Here is a 26,034-nt window from a genome sequence, read left to right as displayed (position 1 = left end):
AAAGGCGACGGGCTTCCCTGGTGGCGCAGTAGTTGAGAGTCTGCCTGCCGATGCAGGGGACACGGGTTCGATCCCTGGTCCGGGAAGATCCCACATGCTGCGGAGCTACTAAGCCTGTGCACCACAACTGCTGAGCCTGTGCTCTAGAGGCCGTGAGCCACAACTGCTGAGCCCGCATGCCACAACTACTGAAGCCCGTGTGCCTAGAGCCCATGCTCCACAAGAGAAGCCACCGCAATGAGAAGCCCACGCACTGCAATGAAGAGTAGCCCCCGCTCGCCACAACTAGAGAGAGCCCGCGCGCAGCAACGAAGACCCAACACAGCCAAAAACAAATAAATAAAATAAATAAATGTATTTAAAAAAGCATATAAAGGCGGCAGATGAACAAGGCGGGGAGAAGGTCAGTTCTCCATTGTTCTCCTTCTTCTCTTTGCCTCAAGCTGCCTGGAATGGGAGTTGCTTCTGCCTGCATGAAAGCCAAATACCCAGCCCTTGAGCAGAATACACCGGACCTATCCTCACTGCAAATATGCCACAGCAAATACCTTTCAATCTGTGCAATCAAACTAATGCTTTAAACACACACAGACACATGAAAACAATTTTTATATCTTGTCGGGGGGGGGCTTGGCAAAGCATATCAAAAAGTCCTGTGTAAATTGAACATATGGTTTAGAAAATAATCAGAACAAGACTAACCACTTAAATGAATCTTACAGACTAAACTCCTGGCTTGGCACAACCTTTTGGGATGTAAGATGAAAAGGACTGGGCTGATTTCTCCACAGCTCTTTAAACCAATTTGTTTAAGGCATTGGATTGGGTATTACCAAATATAGGAATATTTAGGTTGATTACATCCAATGAGAAAAATTAGGTCACAACAAGATAGTAGCAGAAAGATAACAGTATTTCAGAAACTCATTTTATACCAGTCAGAAGTGTTTTATTTAAAAAAACAAAATGAAGCAAAACAGTCCTTTAATCAGAAAGTCTGATTAAATTCAGTATTAACTCAAGTTCTCAAAAATCAATCAAGGAAAGACAACAGGTGCATCGGAGAAAAGCCGGCAGCTGTTGACAGTTCTTTGGTGGAAAAGTAAGTTGCACACTTAATAGAAGCTGTCCTAATGATCAGCAAGCCCAAGTTATGTTTTCCAAATACAGGTTTCAAGATACACTAAAGAAACCATACAGACACCTCCAATAGTATAAAAATTTGACGGTGAAGTTTAAGGATGTAGGAAAGTCAAATATGACAACACACATGAATAATTTATAAAATAAGCCTTTCAATCCTAGAAAACTAAAATGGGGAAACCTCAGGAATGGTAACGAACATAAAACGAGGGCTAATAACAAATGAAACAACCCCAAACATTTTCCCAATGACTAAGCTACAAAATGACAGCTTAGGAGACTATTAACATGTAGTTTTTCTTCTGGTTATCAATCAATACATATATTAAACTAGGGTAATTTTTTTTTCTACTCAACTACCATCATTTCCTTCTTTTTTACCTTTTCCCTAATTTTCTCTTGCAACATTTTTCCTTTGGTTTGACCAGTTGAACTCAAAAGGTTTGGAACCTAAAGTGAGCATCAACTCATTATTGGAATAGCACTTAGGAAATGCAACTGTAGAAAAGACAAATTTGTGCAGCATTGGTGGTATAGTGGTAAGCATAGCTGCCCTCCTAAAAAAGACATATTTTAACTGAAGTGGTTGACAAAGTTAGGCAGCCATTCTCAACGTGACAGTGTCCCCGTTAATCAGTAGGTTAATGGCTTCTCTTGGCTGGATCCCATGACCCAGCACGATAGTGGGATGCTCCCTGGTGGGTAACTGCAGGGCTATGTGTGCAAACAGTCACCCATTTAAGCTTACAAATAAATAGAAAGCATTGTTTTAAACCATTTAAGTAGAATAAATATTGTATTTCTATTGACCTGGTTTTCCTCGCTTGGAGTGCTGTTCATGACACAGAAGACACAATAGTTAATTACTTGCTACTCCAAGCTCCTTAGACTTCAGTACTTCCCGCTCTTCAAGCCTCAGCACTTTTTTTGCAGCAATAATGGTATTCTTCATTAGCATTGCCACTGTCATGGGACCAACACCCCCAGGGACTGGAGTGATGTAACCGGCTTTCTTCCTGACTCCTACATAGAAATAAGACAGGCAGACTGCTTTAATTACGGCAAAGGAACTGTATGTACTTTATCATGGAAGAAGCATTCAAAGAAAAAGCAATAAAATACATAAGCATCTTCATAAGCCTCAAACTCATTTAAAAAATCACAGCTACGTTACTCAAGAGTAAAGGCTTTTGAACATACTAATATAAAATAACACACACATAGGGACTTCCTGGGCGGCCCAGTGGTTAGGACTCCGCTCTTCCACTGCAGGGGACACGGGTTCGATCCCTGGTGGGGGAACTAAGATCCCGCATGCTGTGCGGAGCGGCCAAAACTAAATAACTCAATAACACACATATAATAAGCAGAGTTGTTCAGTGAATATTTATATATCTAAATAACCTATAATTTACCAGCCATACTTTTCCTCCATATTAAATCAACTTAAAAAGAAACGTCTCAGTAGGTTAACTGTATGGGAAGTGTAACTATAATAATAATAAGCATTACTTCAATTAAACCTGCCTACAATATTTTCTTAATTTTATCCTATTTATTTAACTATACTGTTTGCCCAAAGCACCAAGCAAAGTAATTTTCTGGAAAGTAAAAAGTAAGATTTTTTTAAATTCCAATCTAAAGGGAAAAATACTTAGATACCTAGGCTTGGATGTGACTGCTTTAGAAGAAACAGAAAGCTAGAAATAGGATTATTGGCATAAAATTCAGATAAAATCAGAACTGAAAGGAGAAATCTACTAGCAAATTCCAAAATTTTAGCAATTTGGCTCTGTCCCATACTTTGAACATGCCAGGTCTGTGATCTCTCCTCCCAGTATGAAAATGAGAAATCTGTAAAACTTTTGAGGAGACTCAATAGTTTAGGAAAATCACTTCATTAAATTTTCAGACTTGTTAAAAGTCTTGAAGTTGTTTTAATTATAAAATAGCCCTAAGTGGAAAAAAACAAAACAATTCTCTGAAAACTCTATATCTGTCTCCATAATTTGATGATACAAACACCTAAAATAATTCTAGAATGACTGTAATTGTTAAAAAGATTTTTCTTAATTAATTCTCATGGAAAGCATTTTAAATGGTATTACCAAGGTAACATAAGTTTAAAAGTTAAAATAGTCTGCCCTAAATGTCCAATTATGATAGTATTTATTGACTTTTATATTTTTTAAAAATTATACCATTTACCTTCAAAATCCACATCTCCAACCAACTTGGGTTTAGCAGTTATGGGATCTTGAATTCTATTTATTCCCACATCAATGACAGCTGCTCCTTCCTTAATCATATCTGCTGTGATCAGATTTGGAATGCCTAGAAATGGAGATAGGAATGATCGGGTTAGTACTGAAAAGAAGATTCTTAGATAAGATTCTTATCTACTTTCAATTTCAAGAGACCAGGAAGAACGAATTAGCTTGTTTTATAAAAACCTATAAAAACTATTAACCAAGGAAACATTTAAACTTCATATAGTAAACAGACTGTAGAAAATACATTCATCCATCAAATCTATAATGGAATGCCAGAAATCAGTATTCCAACCACAACTCTCTCCTCATCTTTGTAAGCAGCTCACATTATCAATCCTAGGGGAATAATGAATGGAACAGCAGTGCAGCAGGCAAATTCAAAGATGAGAGTCCCATCTTCACCCTCTGAGGTGACGTGCTCCCGCCCCTTCCCTGGTGCTCTTACCTGCAGCGGAGACCACAATATCTGCAAGAGCTGTATGTTTCTTCAGCTGCTCCTTGGGAGTATATCGATGAGATATTGTGACAGTGGCATCACCTATGAGTTAAAAAATATTTCTGAATCGAAGCTGGGATTGGATGAGATCTGAACTAGGCAAACCATGCCAGAAATTCAACATCTCTGAAAAAATAATTGACAGTTCCTGTGCCATACTTTCTGGGCAGCCAATTGTCCTTTTTTAAAAAAAAACAAATACTCAATTTCTTGTAACTTTTACCTGTTGGTCCTAGCTCTACCATTTGGAGTCATACATCTTTAGATTTATTCCTTATCCTATTTAACAGCCTTTCTAAACAAAACATCACTAGAATTACTCAAGGATTTTTCTTAAAAGTGTGCTGAGGGGCTTCCCTGGTGGCGCAGTGGTTGAGAATCCGCCTGCCGATGCAGGGGACACGGGTTCATGCCCTGGTCCGGGAAGATCCCACATGCCGCGGAGCAACTAAGCCCGTGAGCCATGGCCGCTAGGCCTGCGCGTCCGGAGCCTGTGCTCCGCAACGGGAGAGGCCACAGCAGTGAGAGGCCCGCATACCAAAAAAAAAAAAAAAAAAAAAAAGTGTGCTGAAAGATACCTGGAAATATTTAGTTTTGACATTATTTCTGATATAATCATGTATAGTCATATTATGATAATTACATTAACTCTGATTTGAAGCTTTTTCTCAAATTAATAGAACTTGACACAATGATGACACATTACAGTAATATCAATTCAATCCTTTGCATTGGTCTAAGATTTTTTTCTACCAAATGGCACAGAATAGGACACTAACTTTGAATAAGTTCTACTTCTTAGCTCCAACTATCAAAGCCATAACTGGAAATTCTAATTGTCTACAACCATGCTTATGCTCAAAACTCAAATTTCGGAGGCATATCTCTCTCTGAACTAGTTCCATACTAGTGAATATAAAGGAACTTTCAAGTGACACTGAGTACAGCTTCTCCTACGAAGATTACTCCCCAAGTACCTATTAACAAAATTACAAAAAAAACAAAGTTTAACAAAGTTAACACTTACAAACATCCACAGGGCAGTCTCTCAAGCGTCTCTCGTCTCTCGTAAGGGAGAAGAGGACTCATCCCTGGGAGCAAAACCCTTACCTCCGGGACGTTCGTGCGCCCCGTCCGTGTGCAGCAGCACTGCAATGGGCATTCCAACGTTTTTGGACCTTCCAGCCACAAGCACATTCTTCCCCAGGGTTGGAATACCTATGAAAAATAAATATATTTGCGTTTAAGATAGTGCCTGATTATCTTAGAAAGAGCACCTAAGGAAAAGGAAGGCTGATGGCCTAGGATGTGACTCTAATTGTGATAATGAAGGAATTCACTAAGCTTATTGCCTCATCAGTCAACTGGACTATCACTCGCTACACATAGCGGAAAGCTAAAAGGAAACATTTTATAAGCTGCAAAATGTTATGAGACTGCTACTGTTAAAGCTTAAGTTTCAAAAAAAAAAAAAAAAAAACAAAGCTTAAGTTTCCCTCAGAGGTTTCTGGATTAAACAGCAAAAACAGTTGTAGGCAACTGCTAAAGGAGTTAGGCTCTGGAGAGCAGGACTAGAGGCTGTGGGGTGAGAGTTTCCACTCTTTGCATGAATTTTTACCATTTGTAAGTACTGCCTTGATAATACTGAGACGGATATACCTACCAGTTCGCTTAATTATTTCCCACACACCCCATGGAGTAGCTGGTAACATGGAATTCTGGTCCAAACACATTCGCCCTACGTTAATTACATGAAAGCCATCAACATCTTTGTCTGGAGAAACAGCATTGCAGATCTTTCTCTCATCAATGTGCTCTGAAAAAGAAATCAGAGTGGCGGTCTTAAGTCACTGTTACGTAATTAGCACTGCTTGACTCCAGCTTACCTGGTTTGCCACAAAAACCTATTCTGCTTTTACAGCTCGCTCTCATGACTTATTTCTTCATCTGCATATAAGGAACACACATAGAGCAAAGCCAAGCGCCAAGATCAAAGCCAGTGTCCTGTTGTACAGCCGCTTCCTTCCACTGTCTTTTGCTTTAAGATCTCAATACCAAATCAAGGAGTAATTGGTATTCTGAGTAGGTCTGTCCCATATCTAATAACATACTCACTCTCTTGAGTTTACCTCCCCCTTATGTCAAATCCACACAAGGGGCCAGTTGTATAAAGTAAACAAGCCTCTCCATTCCTCAGAAATCATTTAGAATATTTATTTATTTGGCTGCACCGCGTCTTAGTTGCAGCATGCGGGATCTTCCTTGCAGCATGTGTGATCTTTAGTTGCGGCATGTGGGATCTAGTTCCCTGACCAGAGATCGAAGCCAGGTCCCCTGCATTGGGAGCACAGAGCCTTACTCCCTGGACCACCAGGGAAATCCCCAGAAATCATTCAAATGGTGGTGTCCAAATCTCACCTGGAAGAGGCAGCTGAACAAGGAGGCCATCTACATTATCATCATTATTTAGTTTATTGATTAAATTCAACAGTTCTTCCTCTGAAATTAAAGCTGGTTTCACAATTGTCTCACTGTTGATTCCTATAAGAAAATTTCAAGGTTAAAAAAAAAAGAGGCATTTATTGAGACAATGCTACGTTGCTTGCCTGCCACGCTACCAGCGAGGCTTTTTATCATACCCACCCTGGTAGCTGGAAAGCTTGAATTGGCTCACAAGTAGCCTTAAGTAACTTCCCAAATACAAACACTAAAGAATACTAGCTTGATACTTTCTTTTCTTCTCTTTTCTTTTTTAACATCTTTATCAGAGTGTAATTGCTTTACAATGGTGTGTTAGTTTCTGCTTTATAACAAAGTGAATCAGCTATACATATACATATACATATATCCCCATATCTCTTCCCTCTTGCATCTCCCTCCCACCCCTCTAGGTGATCACAAAGCAACAAGCTGATCTCCCTGTGTTATGCGGCTGCTTCCCACTAGCTATCAGTTTTATGTTTGGTAGTGTATATATGTCCAGGCCACTCTCTCACTTTGTCCCAGTTTACCCTTCCCCCTAGCTTGATACTTTCTATATATTATACTACATAATCCTCATCAACCTCATTTTATAGACAAGGCTCAGTGAAATTGAAACACAAACTGGCTGGTGACAAAGACAATCTTTCCAGTTCCAAAGTCAATGTTCTTTCCACTGTATCACACTACTTCCCATCCCAATGTCTTAGAAAGCCATGGCTTACTATTTTCTAGAGGTTCTAAAGGTTTTTCTATGAAAAGGGCAGGAGGCTTCAATCCTCAGTCATAAAGAATAGAGTATACCAAGGGCTCACAATCCAGTAACACTGGCCAGACACACCAGTGGTTTCACAGCCCTTCAGAAGGGCACGTACACAGTTCTCAGACCACTGACCCACAGATAAGCCGGCAACGGCACAGCTGAGCCTACCCACCTCTGGTCTGCGGCCACACAGAGTCTGCGGTGTAGCGAGACCTAGAACACAAACCTCCCATCACTCATACCTGTGCCTTCTGCACTCAAACCTCCAACCACTTCTAAACTGCTGATTTAATTGGCTTTGGAACCAACTGGTGGAGAAATCAAAGGCTATTTCAAAGAAGTCAGAGTCATTTCCTTCAAATCCATGACTGTGCTCTAGGCCACATCATTGAGGTCTCCTCAACCAAATGCTCAAACACCTCATTCAGACTCATTATTGCTCAAGGAAAGCAGATGTAAACTGTGTTCAAGGTCACCTATCAAATGTTAGACTAGGGCTTCCCTGGTGGCGCAGTGGTTGAGAATCCGCCTGCCGATGCAGGGGACACGGGTTCGTGCCCCGGTCCGGGAAGATCCCACATGCCGCGGAGCGACTGGGCCCGTGAGCCATGGCCGCTGAGCCTGCGCGTCTGGAGCCTGTGCTCCGCAACGGGAGAGGCCACGACACTGAGAGGCCCGCATACCACACACACACAAAAAAAGTTAGACTAGAACACAATTTAGATTACATTCCAGAAGACACCAAGAATACCAACCACATTCCTCCTGTCCTAGTCTATAAGCCTCCCCAGTAGACAGCATGATTTCTTTATGACAAATATTTGGATACAGTTCAATCACATTAGCCTCCTCTGCCTGGTTTTCTAATCAGAAAAAGGAATCATAAAGTGCAATAGAGTTTGCCTCAGATAAGTCTCAATTTAACAGCAGTCGGGGCCTGAGAGCGACACATACCCACATCGGCAGCTGCTCTGGTTTTGTTGAGGACGTAGGAGTGACTTGCAGGATTCTCGCCAACCAGGATGACGCTCAGGTGCGGCCGTCTGTGGCCTGACGCCACCCACTCTTCCACCTCCTGACGCACTTCCTGCTTGATCTGCTTAGCAAGTTTCCTTCCCGAAATGACAACAGCTTCATTTCTGCAGAAGGCAACAGAATCACAAAACCAAATAGCTTGAATCTTTGTAAAGAGTAAAGATCAGGCTACAAAAGTGTTATTAAATACCCAAAACTTCAGGAGTTGGAGGATGGGGAATTGGAAGAAGGTGGTCAAAAGGCATGGTGGGCCCTCCTCTCTGCAGGTTCTGCATTTGAGAATTCATCAACCATGGGTCGAAAATATTGGGGAAAAAAATTCCAAAAAGTTCCAAAAAGCAAAACTTGAATTTGCCCTGAACCTGGCAACTACTTACATTGTATTTACACTATTTACACAGCATATACATGGTATTAGGTATAAATAACCTAGAGATGATTTAAAGTATATGGGAGGAGAGGTTATATACAAATACTACGCCATTTTATATAAGGGACTTGACCATCTGGGAATTTTGGTATCCTGGGGGTTCCTGGAACTTCAGATACTGAGGGATGACTGTATAAACTTCTAGTTATAAGATAAATAAGTACTAGGGATGTCATGTACGTCCTACATTCCCAGTTAGTGAATTGGCTTTTAATTTGCACATGCTTTTAGATATATAAATTATGCTATGCAGTTAAACCAATAAGCAATATATTAGACAAACCTCAAATATCTACCACTCCCTACAGCCCCTCCTGGAAAAGACTTTCCTGATGAATAATAGGGATTGGAAGGCGGACTAAGGCGATTCCATCTCATAGGTGGCAGTGTGCTCTACCCTGAGACCCCAGTGCCCCATCCACAGCTGACACACCAGGAGTAAGTAACTGACGCCAAGAACAACAATTTCTAGGCTGGCCAGCGGTCCACCTGATGCAAAAGTTTATTCACTGGGAGTGGTGGTAGTGAACTAGACCAGTAAGAGCTCCTCTCTGAACTACATTCACATGCTAGAACCACAGGGATGAGAAACTTCTTGTTGGGGGTGAGACAATGAGAAGACTCAGATCTAGAAGAAGCTTCAATTCCCCAAAACATATTCAAATCTCTGAAAGCCTATCTCTCCCCAGTAAGAATTGGTAAGAACAATAAGAACAGCTCTTCCTGGGTTCCAACGTGGAAGATTCCTGGTTTTCTTATTTCCACATGTATGCTTAGAGTAAAGTTCCCATTACTTAAAGTAGGACAAGCAACTATTCCTTAAGAAAAAACACCCCGGGGACTTCCCTGGTGGTGCAGTGGTTAAGAATCTGCCTGCCAATGCAGGGGACACAGGTTCTAGCCCTGGTCCAGGAAAATCCTACATGCCGTGGAGTAACTAAGCCAGTGCGCCACAACTACTGCGCCTGCGTGCCTAGAGCCCGTGCTCCGCAACAAGAGAAGCCACTGCAATGAGAAGCCCACACACTGCAACGATGAGTAGCCCCTGCTCTAGCTCCTGCTTGCCGCAACTAGATAAAGCCCACACGCAGCAACGAAGACCCAACGCAGCTAAAAATAAAAAAAATTAAAATAAACATCAAATAAGTAAATAAAAAGATAGAGTAAATGAAACAGATCCAACATGTTGTCTGATTTGGCTCTTCCCTGTTACAGATGCATATTAACTAACTGGGGAAAATTTAGACAGGGTGGTTTAAGAAAAAAATTAATTTTCTTTTGCAATACTGTAGGGCCCCAATACAAACTAGGGGACGAAGTGATCTGGCCAAAAAAAAATTGGGTCATTGAATTACAATACCATCTTGCAACTGGACCTATTTTGTAAAAGGAAAGGCAAATGGGGGGAAGTACCATACATCCAAATGTTCATGACCCTATTCCATAATCCAGGTCTAAAGAACTTCTGCTGGGTGTACCTGGCTCACACCCTCTTCAAAGTGCCTTCTTCACAGGAGCCAAATGTTTTAGATGACCTCTTTATGAGTCCACCTCCCCAGAGGTCTACTGTGAACTCCTACCTCCCCCAATTGTGAGGGGGGACAGTCTCCGGACCATTTACCCCTGATGCTGCATACGGGGAGCTGGAGACACCAGACCCCCATAAATCAGCTCATGGATTTGGCCTTTGGAGTATTTAACAATAGAGAGGCAAAAAGGATTCAGGGACAACACAAAAAGCACAACAATTGGCAGCAGCCCTAACCCCTGAACCACCTCAGGGTTACCATCCCTTGCGAAGACCCATGGTGAGGACAGGATCCAGGAATGTGGGATCAGAGTCACTATCTTGTCAAAAAGCATCTGTTTTAAGTGTGACCAAGAGGGTCACTGGAAGCAGAACTGCTCCCAGTCCCGAAGGGGACTCAGGTTTCCCAAAGCAATGATGGCCAAGAGGATCGAAGACTGATGGGGCCCGGGACCCTCCCTGGCTCCCGAAGGACACTTGGTCATTTCTCCAGAGAAGCCTTGGGTAACCTCTGACATGGAAGGTAGGAAAGTTATTTTCTTATTAGATACCTGGGCCGCCTACTCTATGCTGACTGATTTTCCTGGACCCTTGTCCTCCACAAGCTGTATAATAACAGGGATTGATGGAAAGCCCCAAATGAGTGATTCACTCCTCCCCTCAACTGCTTACTAGGAAATTTTACCTTTGCACATCAGTTTCTGCTCATGCCTGAGTGCTCCCTCCCCTTGTTGGGAAGGGACTTGCTCACTAAATTCCCGACAATAATCCAAGCTGGAGATCCTCACAGAGATAGCACCCACCAAGAAAAACAATTGCTCTTGGTCAGAGGAATCTACCTCAGTCCCAAGCAGAGGACATCTCCATTCCACCCCATCTAAGTTTTTAAACTATGGGCTGTTAAACTAGTTCATAGTTCTAGAACTAAAGGTCGCTTTCTTCTGCATTCCCCTGCACCCCAGTATCTCCTTGCCTTTGACTGGACAGATCCAGACACTGAAATGCCATGAATGCCTCCACTCTGTGTACTTATAAAATTCAAGCTGAGGGCGCTTACATGATAGGAATGGAATGGACCAAAAAAAAGAAAGAAAAAACGTGGTCTAGAAATTGTCCAGCTACCTTTAAAAATGCGATCACGAGATGATACAAATAGGTGGAAAAATATACCATGTTCTTGGATTGGAAGAATCAACATTGTGAAAATGACTCTACTACCCAAAGCAATCTACAGATTCAATGCAATCCCTATCAAACTACCACTGGCATTTTTCACAGAAGTAGAACAAAAAATTTCACAATTTGTATAGAAACACAAAAGACCCCGAATAGCCAAAGCAATCTTGAGAACAAAAAACGGAGCTGGAGGAATCAGGCTCCCAGACTTCAGACTATACTACAAAGCTACAGTAATCAAGACAGTATGGTACTGGCACAAAAACAGAAACATAGATCAATGGAACAGGATAGAAAGCCCAGAGATAAACCCACACACCTATGGTCAACTAAGCTATGACAAAGGAGGCAAGGATATACAACGGAGAAAAGACAGTCTCTTCAATAAGTGGTGCTGGGAAAACTGGACAGCTACATGTAAAAGAATGAAATTAGAATAATCCCTAACACCATACGCAAAAATAAACTCAAAATGGATTAGAGACCCAAATGTAAGACTGGACACTCTGAAACTCTTAGAGGAAAACATAGGAAGAACACTCTTTGACATAAATCACAGTAACATCCTTTTTGATCCACTTCCTAGAGTAATGGAAATAAAAACAAAAATAAACAAATGGGACCTAATGAAATTTAAAAGCTTTTGCACAGCAAAGGATACCATAAACAAGACCAAAAGACAATCCTCAGAATGGGAGAAAATATTTGCAAATGAAGCAACTGACAAAGGATTAATATCCAAAATTTATAAGCAAGTCATGCAGCTCAATAACAAAAAAAACAAACAACCCAATCCAAAAATGGGCAGAAGACTTAAAGAGACATTTCTCCAAAGAAGATATACAGATTGCCAACAAACACATGAAAGAATGCTCAACATCATTGACATATCATCTCACACTGGTCAGATTGGCCATCATCAAAAACTCTAGAAACAATAAATGCTGGAGAGGGTGTGGAGAAAAGGGAACACTCTTGCACTGCTGGTGGGAATGTAAATTGATACAGCCACTATGGAGAACAGTATGGAGGTTCCTTAAAAAACTACAAATAGAACTACCATATGACCCCGCAATCCCACTGCTGGGCATATACCCTGAGAATACCATAATTCAGAAAGAGTCATGTACCAAAATGTTTATTGCAGCTCTATTTACGATAGCCAGGACATGGAAGCAACCTAAGTGTCCATTAACAGATGAATGGATAAAGAAGCTGTGGCACATATATACAATGGAATATTACTCAGCCATAAAAAGAAATGAAACTGAGTTATTTGTAATGAGGTGGATAGACCTAGAGTCTGTCATACAGAGTGAAGTAAGTCAGAAGGAGAAAAACAAATACCGTATGCTAACACATATATATGGAATCTAAGAAAAAAAATGTCATGAAGAGATTAGTGGTAGGACTGGAATAAAACACAGACCTACTAGAGCATGGACTTGAGGATATGGGGAGGGGGAAGGGTAAGCTGTGACAAAGTGAGAGAGTAGCAGGGACATATACACACTACCAAATGTAAATTAGATAGCTAGTGGGAAGCTGCTGCATAGCACAGGGAGATCACCTCTGTGCTTTGTGACCACCTAGAGGGGTGGGATAGGGAGGGTGGGAGGGAGGGTGACACAAGAAGGAAGAGATATGGGAACATATGTATATGTATAACTGATTCACTTTGTTGTAAAGGAGAAACTAACACAGTATTGTAAAACAGTTATACTCAAATAAAGATGTCAAAAAAAAATTCAATCACGTGAGGCTATAGGCAAGCCACCTCAGATCAAAGGCCTGACTGAGGGCCATAGTTTAAAAATTTCTTAAACCCAGGTATGATCCCCAAAAGTGTTTGTAAATAGAGTACCAAAATGGGAGGCCATTGGTCTGACTAAGCTAACCATACCTGATAGAAATTTGGGGGAAGGACTTCTCCCCTAAGCTAAATGAGGAAAGTAAAACATTCCTCAACATAGGTAAATGGGTATAACAATCCTTCAATATCACTGAGGTAGCCACCCAATTTTTTAAAAAAAAGAAAAAAAAACTGTCCTTATTTTACAAATGTAGTCCTTACAGGACCAGAGATGTAGCTCCAAAAAACTACAAAGCTCACAATCCTTTTACCACTCCCAAAACCTTCCCTATTTATCTGAAGAGGCTTGTACATATTAAACAAAGGGGAAACAAAGTCATCCTAGGAGGAACTTACCTGTGCCTTTGAGATGCAAATATCCTACCTGTTTCCCCCCCCCCCAGGAACCCTTATCTCTGCCATCTTTTTAAAATGCAAATTTTGAAAAAGGGGGTAAATAATTTGGAACTTGTCATGGACAAATAAAAATCTTAAGTATCTTTTCCATAAATATTAGTAAAAAGGGTTTAGCCATCTAGACAAGTGAGCTTGATTTGTTCCACCTGCCAGAAACCCAATTTTAATCCAACCTCCTTTGTAGACCTGACTCTTGGCTAAAATTTTGGAATGGGAACTATGAGGCCTCTGTGTTTGTTTGTATGTTTGTATGTATCTATGTGTGTGCTGTAGATGTATGGTATTGCCAAAAATTAATTCATAAAAAAGCTCTATTTAGTTGACTTAAAGAAAATTAAGTGCTTATACAAATACTTAGAAATAGAAAATAATCTGGCCAGAATGAACTTCAGGTTCATGTTATCTGTAAAACATTCAGTACTAAAGTGATATCTGGTATTGAAGGTGGCTTAAGCTTGTTGGTTTGATTAATATAGACATGTCTTTAGAGTCATCAATGTTAAGTATAATAATTCTGTTGTGGGCTTCCCTGGTGGTGCAGTGGTTAAGAATTCACCTGCTAATGCAGGGGACACGGGTTTGAGCCCTGCTCTGGGAAGATCCCACATGCTGCAAAGCAGCCAAGCCTGTGTGCCACAACTACTGAGCCTGTGCTCTAGAGCCTGTAAGACACAACTACTGAGCCCGCGAGTCACAACTACTGAAGCCCACGCGCCTAGAGCCCGTGCTCCACAAGAGAAGCCACGGCAGTGAGAAGCCTGTGTGCACCACAACAAAGAGTAGTCCCCACTCACCGCAACTCAAAGCCCGAGAGCAGCAACGAAGACCCAACACAGCCAAAAATGAATAAATAAAACATAAATAAATTAAAAAAAAACTTACTTAAAGAAAAAATACTTCTGTTGTACCTAGATTTACTAGACCTTATTATATCTATTGTAAATTTGTTAGCAAATTTAGTTATGGGAGTAACTCAATGAGGAAAAAAACTTTTAAAGAAAGTAAGATATGTGTTTTCAGTAAAAGAACGTGTGAGGAATGAAAAAATACTGAAAAGTTATGCCATTTTTGATAACAGATTGTGTGAGTTTCTTTGCCTTTAATCTGTATTTGCTTTTGAGATCTCTTGACACTTTGGTTAAGAAATAAGTATTGTCTCATAGTGACCAATGATTTTATTTGATCAAGTGTTTTAAAACTTTTTGACAAACTACCCAAATGTCAAATTTTAATTAAAGTTCTTTTGACTTTCAACTAACTTTGGGGTGCTTTCGGGGGCTCCTGAGGCATCTCAGAGAGAAATATTTAACTAGTATTATTTAGTATGTTAAATTACATAGACAGCCTTATCACATGAGCAGTAAACCTATTTAAAAATATACTGTATGGATGAATGTTACTAAGATAGACATTCTAAAAATTATGTAAAGGTTCTAAAATTTGGATATGTCCTGTTATAATGCTATAGTTCTAGTTGTTTTCTTAAAATGTTCTATGTCACAACAGTAACCAAGCTTCTTTATCAATTACACTGTAATTGGATATTTAACCTTTTAAGTCTTTTGTCATTTATAGACAGTTACTATTGTACTCTGATGCTGTTCCAAAAGTGCTTCATCTTCAAGAAGATTCATAGGGAGGCTACAGAAGCAGTTCCACATCAAGATGATGTCTATGCAATGATTCCAGCTCATGTCAACTTAAAACAAGAAGCCGTCCTGCTCCTGGGACCCCTAGATCAGGCATCCAGAGATTTTTAACTCCCTGACAGGCAGGGTTGATGCCCCTACTCAGCCCTGAAGAAGCTACAGATGACAGACCATTGTCCCTCTGCTTCCCATAAGATTATGGGAGTAAAATCTCTGAGAGGGGAATGAGACAGGAAGGGGGCAAGGCACAACCTTTTAAAGAATGACATAGCCAAAGGAAATGACATAAATTGGTTAGAACCAGCTAGGTCCAAGATGGCAGACAAGTTGTCTTCCACCAAACCTTGAGCCTCAGTATACGCTCACTGTAACACATCAGCACACTAAATGACACACCCACATGACAGTTCCAAGGTCGACCATAAAAGGTAAAAAAATGGGCAGTGGCTCAATTCCTGGAAATCCCCACCCCTTCCCCAAAATAGCTGGAATATTCCTTCCACTCATCAACCTATGAAATTACCCACCCCTATAAAAACAGACAACCCCACACCCTGGTGCCTCTTGCCTTCTGATATGGCCCACCCTCTGTCTAGTGACTGTGTTTCTCCCTGAATAAAAGTTCTTTCACTTAAAAAAAAAAAAAAAAGAAGATATCACAATTTTATAGCAAACCAAATGCATTTACCCGATTTTACATGATAATTCTAGCAGAGCACAAAATATATAATAGCACTTCATATATACTCATGATATATTAAGGAACTGAAAACATGTTAATATTTACAAATCCAATCCAGATTTAGGGTTGAGGAGGACTTCTTTAAAAGGGCTTTGCTGATGTCACTGTATGCAGATGATATGATACTATACATAGAGAATCCCAAAGATGCTACCAGAAAACTACTAGAGCTAATCAATGAATTTCATAAAGTAGCAGGATACAAAATTAATGCACAGAAATCTTTTGCATTCCTATACACTAATGATGAAAAATCTGAAAGTGAAATTAAGAAAACACTCCCATTTATCATTGCAACAAAAAGAATAAAATATCTAGGAATAAACCTACATAAGGACACAAAAGACCTGAATGCAGAAAATTATAAGACACTGATGAAAGAAATTAAAGATGATACAAATAGATGGAGAGATATACCATGTTCTTGGATTGGAAGAATCAACATTCTGAAAATGACTCTACTACCCAAAGCAATCTACAGATTCAATGCAATCCCTATCAAACTACTACTGGCATTTTTCACAGAACTAGAACAACAAATTTCACAATTTGCATAGAAACACAAAAGACCCCGAATAGCCAAAGCAATCTTGAGAAAGAAAAACGGAACTGGAGGAATCAGGCTCCCTGACTTCAGACTATACTACAAAGCTACAGTAATCAAGACAGTATGGTATTGGCCCCAAAACAGAAATATAGTCAAGGGAACAGGATGGAAAGCCCAGAGATAAACCCACACACATATGGTCACCTTATCTTTGATAAAGGAGGCAAGAATATACAGTGGAGAAAAGACAGCCTCTTCAATAAGTGGTGCTGGGAAAACTGGACAGGTACATGTAAAAGAACAAAATTAGAACACTCCCTAACACCATACACAAAAATAAACTCAAAATGGATTAAAGATCTAAATGTAAGGCCAGACAACATCAAACTCTTAGATGAAAACGTAGGCAGAACACTCTGACATAAATCAACAGCAAGATCCTTTTTGACCCACCTCCTAGAGAAATGCAAATAAAAACAAAAATAAACAAATGGGACCTAAGGAAACTTAAAAGCTTTTGCACAGCAAAGGAAAGCATAAACAAGACAAAAAGACAACCCTCAGAATGGGAGAAAATATTTGCAAATGAAGCAACTGACAAAGGATTAATTTCCAAAACATACAAGCAACTCATGTAGCTCAATATAGAAAGCACAAACAATCCAATCCAAAAATGGGCAGAAGACCTAAAGAGACATTTCTCCAAAGAAGATATACAGATTGCCAACAAACACATGAAAGAATGCTCAACATCATTAATCATTAGAGAAATGCAAATCAAAACTACAATGAGATATCATCTCTCACCAGTCAGAAGGGCCATCATCAAAAAATCTGGAAACAATAAATGCTGGAGAGGGTGTGGAATAAAGGGAACCCTCTTGCACTGTTGGTGGGAATGTAAATTGATACAGCCACTATGGAGAACGGTATGGAGGTTCCTTAAAAAACTAAAAACAGAACTACCATACAACCCAGCAAACCCACTACTGGGGATATACCCAGAGAAAACCATAATTCAAAAAGAGACATATACCAAAATGTTCATTGCAGCTCTATTTACAATAGCCAGGACACGGAAGCAACCTAAGTGTCCATCAACAGATGAATGGATAAAGAAGATGTGGCACATATATACAATGGAATTTTACTCTGCCATAAAAAGAAATGAAATTGAGTTATTTGTAGTGAGGTGGATGGACCTAGAGTCTGTCATACAGAGTGAAGTAAGTCAGAAAGAGAAAAACAAATACCATATGCTAACACATATATATGGAATCTGAAAAAAATAAAAGTGGTCATGAAGAACCTAGGGGCAAGACGGGAATAAAGACACAGACCTACTACAGAATAGACTTGAGGATATGGGGAGAGGGAAGGGTAAGCTGGGACAAAGTGAGAGGGTGGCATGGACACATGTACACTACCAAACATAAAATAGATAGCTAGTGGGAAGCAGCCACATAGCACAGGGAGATCAGCTGGGGGCTTTGTGACCACCTAGAGGGGTGGGATAGGGAGGGTGGGAGGAAGAGTGATGCAAGAGGGAAGAGATATGGGGACATATGTATATATATAACTGATTCACTTTGTTATAAAGCAGAAACTGACACACCATTGTAAAGCTATTATACTCCAATAAAGATGTTAAAAAAAAAGATAACTGTAATAAAATCTTTAAAAAAATAAAATAAAATAAAAGGGCTTTGCTGATACAAATACCCCTGGCAACATTCTTGATTTATAGTAATACCTGCCCGAGGCCAGAAGTAGATTCCCAACCCTGGAATAGAATAGAGTGAAAGATTACTTTAAAAGGGCTTAGGACAGTCATTTATATTGAATGAAATAACAAATAAAGTGCCAGGCATAGGGGGACTTCCCTGGCAGTCCAGTGGTTAAGACTCTGAGTTTCCAATGCAGAGGGTGGGGGTTTGATCCCTGGTTGGGGAACTAAGATTCCACGTGTCATGTGGTATGGCCAAAAATAGAAAATAAATAAATAAAGTACCAGGCATATATATTCACTAAAAATTAATTTCTAACTCTGTTGGCTAAATTTATACACACACATCCTTAATATACAATAGATATATTTATCTATTTATACACTCATAAGGATAGCTTTATAAAAATAATCAGTGAAAAAAAATAATCAGTGAATAGGACTTAGATTGCACGTCATTAAAAAGCTCATTAGGGCTTCCCTGGTGGCGCAGTGGTTGAGAATCCGCCTGCCGATGCAGGAGACACGGGTTCGTGCCCCGGTCCGGGAGGATCCCACATGCCGAGGATCCCACATGCCAGGATCCCACATGCCGCGGAGCGACTAAGCCCGTGAGCCATGGCCGCTGAGCCTGCGCGTCAGGCTCCGCCGCGGAAGAGGCCCCAACAGTGAGAGGCCCGCATACCGCAAAAAAAGCTCATTAAAAAAAATTTTTTTAAGTTCCTTTTGAAAGCAGTAAACTTAGAGAAAATGGTAGCAGCACATTTGGGCTAAGCATGATATAATAAAGTTAAGGACACAGGGTTCTGGGAGAATCCAGTGTTCCAAGTTCCAAAGGCAACTTCTGGATGTTATGCCAATTTGCTTGAAAAAAAAAAAAAAAGAAGTCAAAGAGTAACAAGAACCAAAACAAAGCCACAATGCAATGAGTATCTTTTATAACATAACTGTGTTTTAGCCCTCACCTGCATACCACAATTCTGCCAAATGTGAAACACAGTCCTGAGAGGGAGTCATTACCTAATTTCCCAACATTTTTTTTTTTTTTTTTTTTTGGGCCAATGGGAAGATAAAGTTACTGCTACCCCAAAATAAATGGAAATGGAGACTGAGATCAGTCCCACGGGGAATCCAAAATTTATTAACCATATTAGCTAACACATTTAGGAGTGCTTTCACAGATGTGTTTAGAAAAATTTCCAATAAAATTATGCATCAACAGACTAGAAAGAAGAGGACTATCTAAATAAAGTTAAAAACTGAAATCCAAGTCAGTAGCATCTTCACTTTCCTTCTAATTCAATAGTTTACAGTACTGTAATTTTCCATGAAAAATTAGTATCAGGTGCATTTTACAATTCCTGATCAACTTATTTTGGAAAGAGTTGTTATCTACTAATTAATGGAACCAGTAATGAGTGAACAAAGACACAAAGGGGGACGGATCTAACATCTGTTAAACATGAGATATTTTGCTTAGAGTTTTACATACATTACTCTCAGTTACCTTGGGGCTATTATAATAAGCATGTTATACAGAACAAGAAACTGAGGACAGTAGAAACAAAATTCAAACACAAACTTCTGCCTCCAAAGTCCATTTTTTCCTTTACCTCACTGTCATCTAGACTACAGTACTATCTCTCTAACCATGAAAACTCTCACACTACCCACCCGCAAAAAAGGGGATACATGCAGACCCATATTTTTTTTTTATTTCTGTTCAATTTTATTTTATTTTAACATCTTTATTAGAGTATAATTGCTTTACAGTGGTGTGTCAGTTTCTGCTTTATAACAAAGCGAATCAGTTATACATATACATATGTCCCCATATCTCTTCCCTCTTGCATCTCCCTCCCTCCCACCCTCCCTATCCCACCCCTCTAGGTGGTCACAAAGCACCGAGCTGATCTCCCTGTGCTATGGTGGCTGCTTCCCACTAGTTATCTATTTTACGTTTGGTAGTGTATATGTCCATGCCACTCTCTCACTTTGTCCCAGCTTACCCTTCCCTCTCCCCGTATCCTCAAGTCCATTCTCTAGTAGGTCTGCATCTTTATTCCCGTCTTGCCCTTAGACCCATATTTTTTAATGGATGTTTTAATTTTACCAGCTAGTAGTAATCAAAGCAATACATTAGAACACTGAATACCAAATGTACTTATTGCCTTCAGAGATGTGGAAACCTACATTTCATTCAGAAAAGTAAGTGAAAGGAGGGCATTTGTTTTTTTGTTTTTTATAAATTTATTTATTTTGTTTATTTATTTTTGGCTGCATTGGGTCTTTGTTGCTGTGCGCGGGTTTTCTCTAGTTGCGAGGAGCAGGGGCTACGCTTCATTGTGGAGCCTGGGCTTCTCATTGTGGTGGCTTCTCTTCTTGCAGAGCACAGGCTCTAGGCGCATGGGCTTCAGTAGTTGTGACTCGCAGGCTCTAGAACACAGGCTCAGTAGTTGTGGCACATGGGCTTAGTTGTTCCGCGGCATGTGGGATCCTCCCGGGGCAGGGCTTGAACCCGTGTCCCCCGCATTGGCAGGTAGCTTCTTAATCACTGTGCCACCAGGGAAGCCCCAAAAGCAGGGCATTTGATACTGGAGAGTGTGAGCAAAGTGTTCCAGTTCTTTAGGTAAGGAATTGGTGTATTTTTATAAATCTCTTTTCAATCATGAAAGCACATGTGGCCAGAACTCAGGAAGGGAGGAAGAGGAAAGAGAACAGACAGTAATGAAAGATGGGGCTGGAAAGGCAGGTCAGGGTCAGACTAAGGAAATCCTTAAATGCCCTCTGAAGTCTTCTTTCAAGAGTGCATTAATCCCCATTCTGTGCTCCAACAGCACGTTAGAAACGTCTCTAATATCGTTTTTACACTGATTGGAAATTAAATTTTCTGCCACATGTACGTGTTCTGCCTCTTGACAAGTATGGAAGTTCCACTAAAGAAAACCGCTTTTACCATCTCTGAATCCGCACAGCCTAGCACAGTGCCTGGATAAAGGGGCTGCTGTTACAAAGCTTAGGTCTCTGCAGTGTAAAGGCTCTAAAGATTGACGGGAAAGAGGGTGCATAGCTTTAAGGAACGAAATCACAGCTCCCCCCCCAAAAAAAAAAGATTCTTCAACCTAGGTTTAGAATAGGAATTTGAGGTCCAAAAAAAATCAGGAAATATTTATTACCTCCCTAAGAAAACGCAAACAGAGCTTTCCCTCTTCTCTTCCCCGGGCGTTTACCACCTCAATTTACTCGGTCTGGCACTGACCGACTCCGGGTGGGCTGCAGTCAAAGTCCTGGTGACCACAACACATTTATTCTCTTGGGAGGGAAAGGGGCAGCTTGTAGAGCAGCGCGAGCCACACCCACGACCGGGAGAAGGAGGGAAGTGCAGGTACCCGGCGAGCAAGGCTCCGCCCTAACCCCCGCCGCCGCTAGGGTCCCGGGAAGGGACGGCTCACTGAAGGCTGCTCACTCACAACTCTTTCCCGCGCTCGCCAAAACATCTCTGCTTTCCCACTCTTGGTATCAGGGCCAAGGGCGGCCGGCAGGCTCTGGCCGGTGACCTCTGTATGCTCCCAGGTAAGTCGCGGCGCCCCAGGGCCCGCCAGCACCTCCGCTCCACACCGTGGACCCGTTCAGCCGGCGGACTGGCCTTGTGACAGGGCGACGCCCGGAGCCTGCAGGAGACCAGCTCCTCCGAAAGGCGGGATCCCGGTTTCAGCCCACACAGCCGAACGAGCGCCCTGGTGGTAGGCTGCGGCCACTCTGGGATGCCACGTCGCCCCGCCACACCCCTCTCGGTGGCCACCACTTCCCGGGACGGAGATGCTCATGAAGGGAGTCCCTGGGCGGGCCCCGCGTTCGGTTCCCCTCGGATTTCCGCGCTGACCCAGCCCCCCGACCCTCTTACCGAACTGCCGAGAGGCGGAAGGGGCGATGGTGGAGGCTGCAGCTCTGCGCCGGCCGGAGCAGCCGGGTGGCCAAAGTGAATAAGAGGGACACTGCAGCCATGGCCAGCGCCGGGAGGGAAACGCTCGCGGGCCCTCCAGTTATACCGCTGCCACGTGGCAGGCCCCGCCTCCTGCCGGCACCCATTGGTCCCTGCGGCTCTCCACTTGCAGTCTGTTGGGCCGCTGGAGCTGAAGGAACCAATCGGTTGTCTTCCTTCAAACGTAGAGAAGCCCAGTAAAGCCATGCTCGTGATTGGAGCAAAAAGCGCTAAGAGCGAGGCCCTGGATGGTTCCGAAGGCTCGATAGCTTGCCGAGACTGGCTGAGAAAGGCAAGCCCCTGCCAATCGTTGTCATGGAAACCCGGCCAACGCGTTCATTCACTGCCCAAATATCTGAGTGCCTACTGTGTGCCAGGCGCTTTAAGAGTGGATAAAAAGATAGGCAGATGGAGTAGCAACTAATAAATGTAGAAGAATGATGCAGTTAGAAAACGACTATTTGGCAAAATCATAGTAAAAATTGATTGAGAATCATCAATGGATGTGAAAACAACTGAGTGAAGTTGGATGAGGACCAAGTTATTTACATATAGTGTTGCCAGATCTTTCAATAAAAATACAAGATGCCAGTTAAATTTGGATTGGGAGGAGGGGTCATACTTTACTAAAAAGATATTCGTCTGTTACGAAATTCAAATTAAACTGGGCTACCTGTATTTTATCTGGCCTCCCTATTTGCATAGTCTCAAAGTATCTCTTCCACAGAGTATTTTTTTAATAACAAAGCGGGGGACTTCCCTAGTGGCACGGTGGTTAAAACACTCTGCTCCCAATGCAGGGGGCTGGGGTTTGATCCCTGGTCAGGGAACTAGATCCTACATGCATGCCACAAGTAAGAATTCAAATGCCACAACAGTGGAGCCGGTGAGCCGTAACTGAGGAGCCCGCCAGGCACAACCAAAATTATTTTTAAAAGATAGCAAAGGGAAAAAATGGTACATTTACAGTGGAGAAACCTGACAGTCATCACCTTAAACAAGTGATCAAAATTAACATCAGTAATAGGACAAAAACACATTATATGCCCTCAGATATGATGCATTGAGGAAGACACACCACTTCATAAATCTTAGCAAGTCTGATTATTGAATAAAGTGATTTTCCTAAACCATTGAATTCCCTAAAATTGTTACAGGTTTCTTATTTACGCAATGAGAGGAGAGATCATAGACCTGGAATGTTAAAACAGTCCAGGAAAAAGGCACATTCCTGAAATTTTGCAATGTACTAGTAGATCTAATCACAAGGAAATATCTGACAAGTCAAAACTAAGAGATGTTCTACAAGAAAAGCAGCCTGGGGCTTCCCTGGTAGCGCAGTGGTTGAGAATCCTCTTGCCGATGCAGGGGTCACGGGTTCGTGCCCCGGTCGGGAAGATCCCACATGCCGCGGAGCGGCTGGGCCCGTGAGCCATGGCCGCTGAGCCTGCGCGTCCGGAGCCTGTGCTCCGCAACGGGAGAGGCCACAACAGTGAGAGGCCCGCGTACCACATAAAAAAGAAAAAAAAGAAAAAAAAAAAAGCAGCCTGTACTCTTCAAAAATGTCAAAATCGTGAAAGACAAAGAATGAGGTACTTCTGTAGATCAAAGGAGCCTGGGCATGACAATTCAATGTGATATGTGATCCCAGACACCCCCCCCAATTATTTTCTTTCTTTTTCCTTCATTCTCCTTTTTTTTCCTCTCTCTTTTTAGCTATAAAGGACATTATAGGACAACTGGCAAAATAATAATAAAGTCTGTAGATCAGTTAATAGCATTGTATCAATTTAAATTTCCTATAGCTAATCATACTGTGGTTATGTAAGAGAATGTACTTGCTGTTAGAGATAAAGGGACATCATATCTACAACTTACTTTCAAATGGTTTAAAAAAAAATAATATATATATATGTTTTGTTAGGGCTGCAATAAAATACCACAGACTGGGTGGCATAAAAAAATTATTATATCTATATGAGATGATGGCTGTTCGCTAAACTTATTGTGATGATCATTTCTTGATGTATGTAAGTCAAATCATTATGCTGTACACCTTAAAATTATACAAGGGTCTATGTCAATTATATACCAATAAAATTGGTAGAAAAAAACAAAATTAATTTTCTTGCAGTTCTGGAGGCTGGAAGTACAAGATCAAAGTGTTGGCAGGTTTGCCCTCTCTTGAGGCCTTTCTCCCTGACTTGCAGGTGGCTGCCTTCTCACTGTCCTCACATGGCCTTTCATCTGTGGGAGCACCCCCCTGGCACCTCTCTCTGTATGTCTTAATATCCTCTTCTCATAAGGACACCAGTCAGATTTAATTAGAACCCACCGTGACCACCTCATTTTAACTTTATTGCCTTTTTAAAGGCTTTATTTCCAAATATAGTCACATTCTAAGGTACTGAGGGTTAGGGCTTCTACATATGAATTTGGCGGGGGGTGACACAATTCAGTTCATAAAGATGTATATACAAAAAGAGAAGCTGATAAAGCATAAAGTGAATATAACATATTAACAGCTGGGGAATTGGACGAAGAGTATGTAAGCATTCTTTGAACTTTTCCTGCAACCTTTCTGTGTGTCTGAAACTATTTCAAAAATTTTTCTTAAATCAGATTTCTGCCCTCCTGGGGTTTGAGGGAAAGGTAGACATACAGTGATCAAGAGAAGAGACTAAGAAAAAGAATGTGGTGCTGAGAACCCTCCAGACAGTAGATGTGAAAGGTTGTACAGCTCAGAGCATGCCCTCAGGTTATATGCCTGGGTGTGATAACTCACAGAATCTATCCCCAGCAAGCCCTGGTGAGGAGGGCCTTACAGTTACTTGGGCCTTGCAGCAGTGGCTTTGAAGAGGGAAAGGAGCCAGACATGCCCAGATTTTAGGATACACAAACCTCTCACCACTCTGCAAAATTTTGGAAATTCTCTTTTCCCAAAAAGAAAACTCTTGAGAGTGAAAGCATGAGAACATTATTATATATTTTTTTACTATGCCTAATGAAAGAACTTCCCTCTATGCTCCCACAGTATTATATTGAAATACCATTTGTTTAACAAAAATACTTTATGCTCTAATTTTTAGCCCAAATTCTGTGGGATGCTCAGGCCCTTCTAACTCAGGCCCTAAATAGCCTTTCTGCATACTCTTTCCTTGCTCTGCTCTCCACTGAGCACATCCTGTACTTCTGCCTGCTTTTTGATTGCCCTCCTCCATCTACTCCCCAGAAACACGCTACTCATCCCCAAGGCTGCACCCCCAGACTGCCTGACTTACCCGTCTTGCCTATGGGCGTCCACGTTAAGTGGCCTCACATGTTTCATTGACACATAAGGAAGAATTGGGACTGCACACGGGCAAAAGAGCATTCATTTTTGCTCCAACATAACATAACATAATTCTGCCGATAGGCAGAATTAATTGCCCTCTCTTTGGGGCTATCATAGAATATGAGAATACTCCTATGTCAGTCCTCAGAAGGACATGATATTTGTGCATCTTTCTATCTCTTCAAATATTGAAACTGTGCAACTCAGATTGGGACTTACATGCTGGGTCTTTTTTTTTTTTTTTTTTTTGGCCCCATTGCGCAGCATGTCGAATCTTAGTTCCCCAACCAGGGATCAGACCAGGCCCGTGTTCCCTGCATTGGAAGCATGGAGACTTAACCACTGGACCCCCAAGGAAGTCCCCCATGGTCTTTTAATTGAGATCACACACCTGGTCTCAGGACCTAATGAAGCTCAGTTTCTTGATGTCTCATCACAGAAAGAATTCAGTGACAGACAA

The 26,034-nt window shown here is 41.4% G+C and overlaps 1 protein-coding gene across 3 annotated transcripts; it reads right to left on the bottom strand.

The window, feature by feature from the left end:
- Window positions 1–924: 924 nt before the first annotated feature.
- On the bottom strand, window positions 925–22,310 carry MTHFD2 (methylenetetrahydrofolate dehydrogenase (NADP+ dependent) 2, methenyltetrahydrofolate cyclohydrolase). Of its 3 annotated transcripts, XM_059079884.2 has the most exons (9): window positions 22,163–22,277; window positions 8,111–8,295; window positions 6,331–6,453; window positions 5,576–5,728; window positions 5,023–5,130; window positions 3,862–3,954; window positions 3,352–3,477; window positions 2,011–2,166; window positions 1,526–1,700 (listed from the first exon to the last, which is right to left on the bottom strand). In XM_059079884.2, exons 1-9 carry the CDS (start codon window positions 22,261–22,263, stop codon window positions 1,606–1,608), a joined length of 1,140 nt encoding a protein of 379 aa, XP_058935867.1. In that variant the 5' UTR covers window positions 22,264–22,277; the 3' UTR covers window positions 1,526–1,605. The 3 variants fall into 3 exon arrangements, with proteins under 3 accessions (XP_058935866.1, XP_066863438.1, XP_058935867.1); XM_059079883.2 differs by having other exon boundaries at window positions 925–2,166; window positions 22,163–22,310; XM_067007337.1 differs by lacking the exon at window positions 6,331–6,453 and having other exon boundaries at window positions 925–2,166.
- Window positions 22,311–26,034: the final 3,724 nt, after the last annotated feature.

Source organism: Kogia breviceps, chromosome 11 (assembly GCF_026419965.1).
Source record: "Kogia breviceps isolate mKogBre1 chromosome 11, mKogBre1 haplotype 1, whole genome shotgun sequence".
Lineage (NCBI taxonomy): Eukaryota > Metazoa > Chordata > Mammalia > Artiodactyla > Physeteridae > Kogia > Kogia breviceps.
The sequence above is the reverse complement of the archived record's forward strand: the minus strand, read 5'-3'. Positions and strand labels throughout refer to the sequence as shown.

Bases quoted from the DNA above. Each gene is read 5' to 3' on its own strand.
- MTHFD2 (XM_059079884.2), bottom strand. From the start codon at position 22,263: ATGGCTGCAGTGTCCCTCTTATTCACTTTGGCCACCCGGCTGCTCCGG. The intron at 5,131-5,575 runs GTAGGTATATCC...TATTTTTCATAG, and splicing joins GGAAATAATTAAGCGAACTG to GTATTCCAACCCTGGGGAAG. The intron at 1,701-2,010 runs GTAATTAACTAT...TGTCTTTTTTAG, and splicing joins TAAGGAGCTTGGAGTAGCAA to GAGGGCAGCTATGCTTACCA.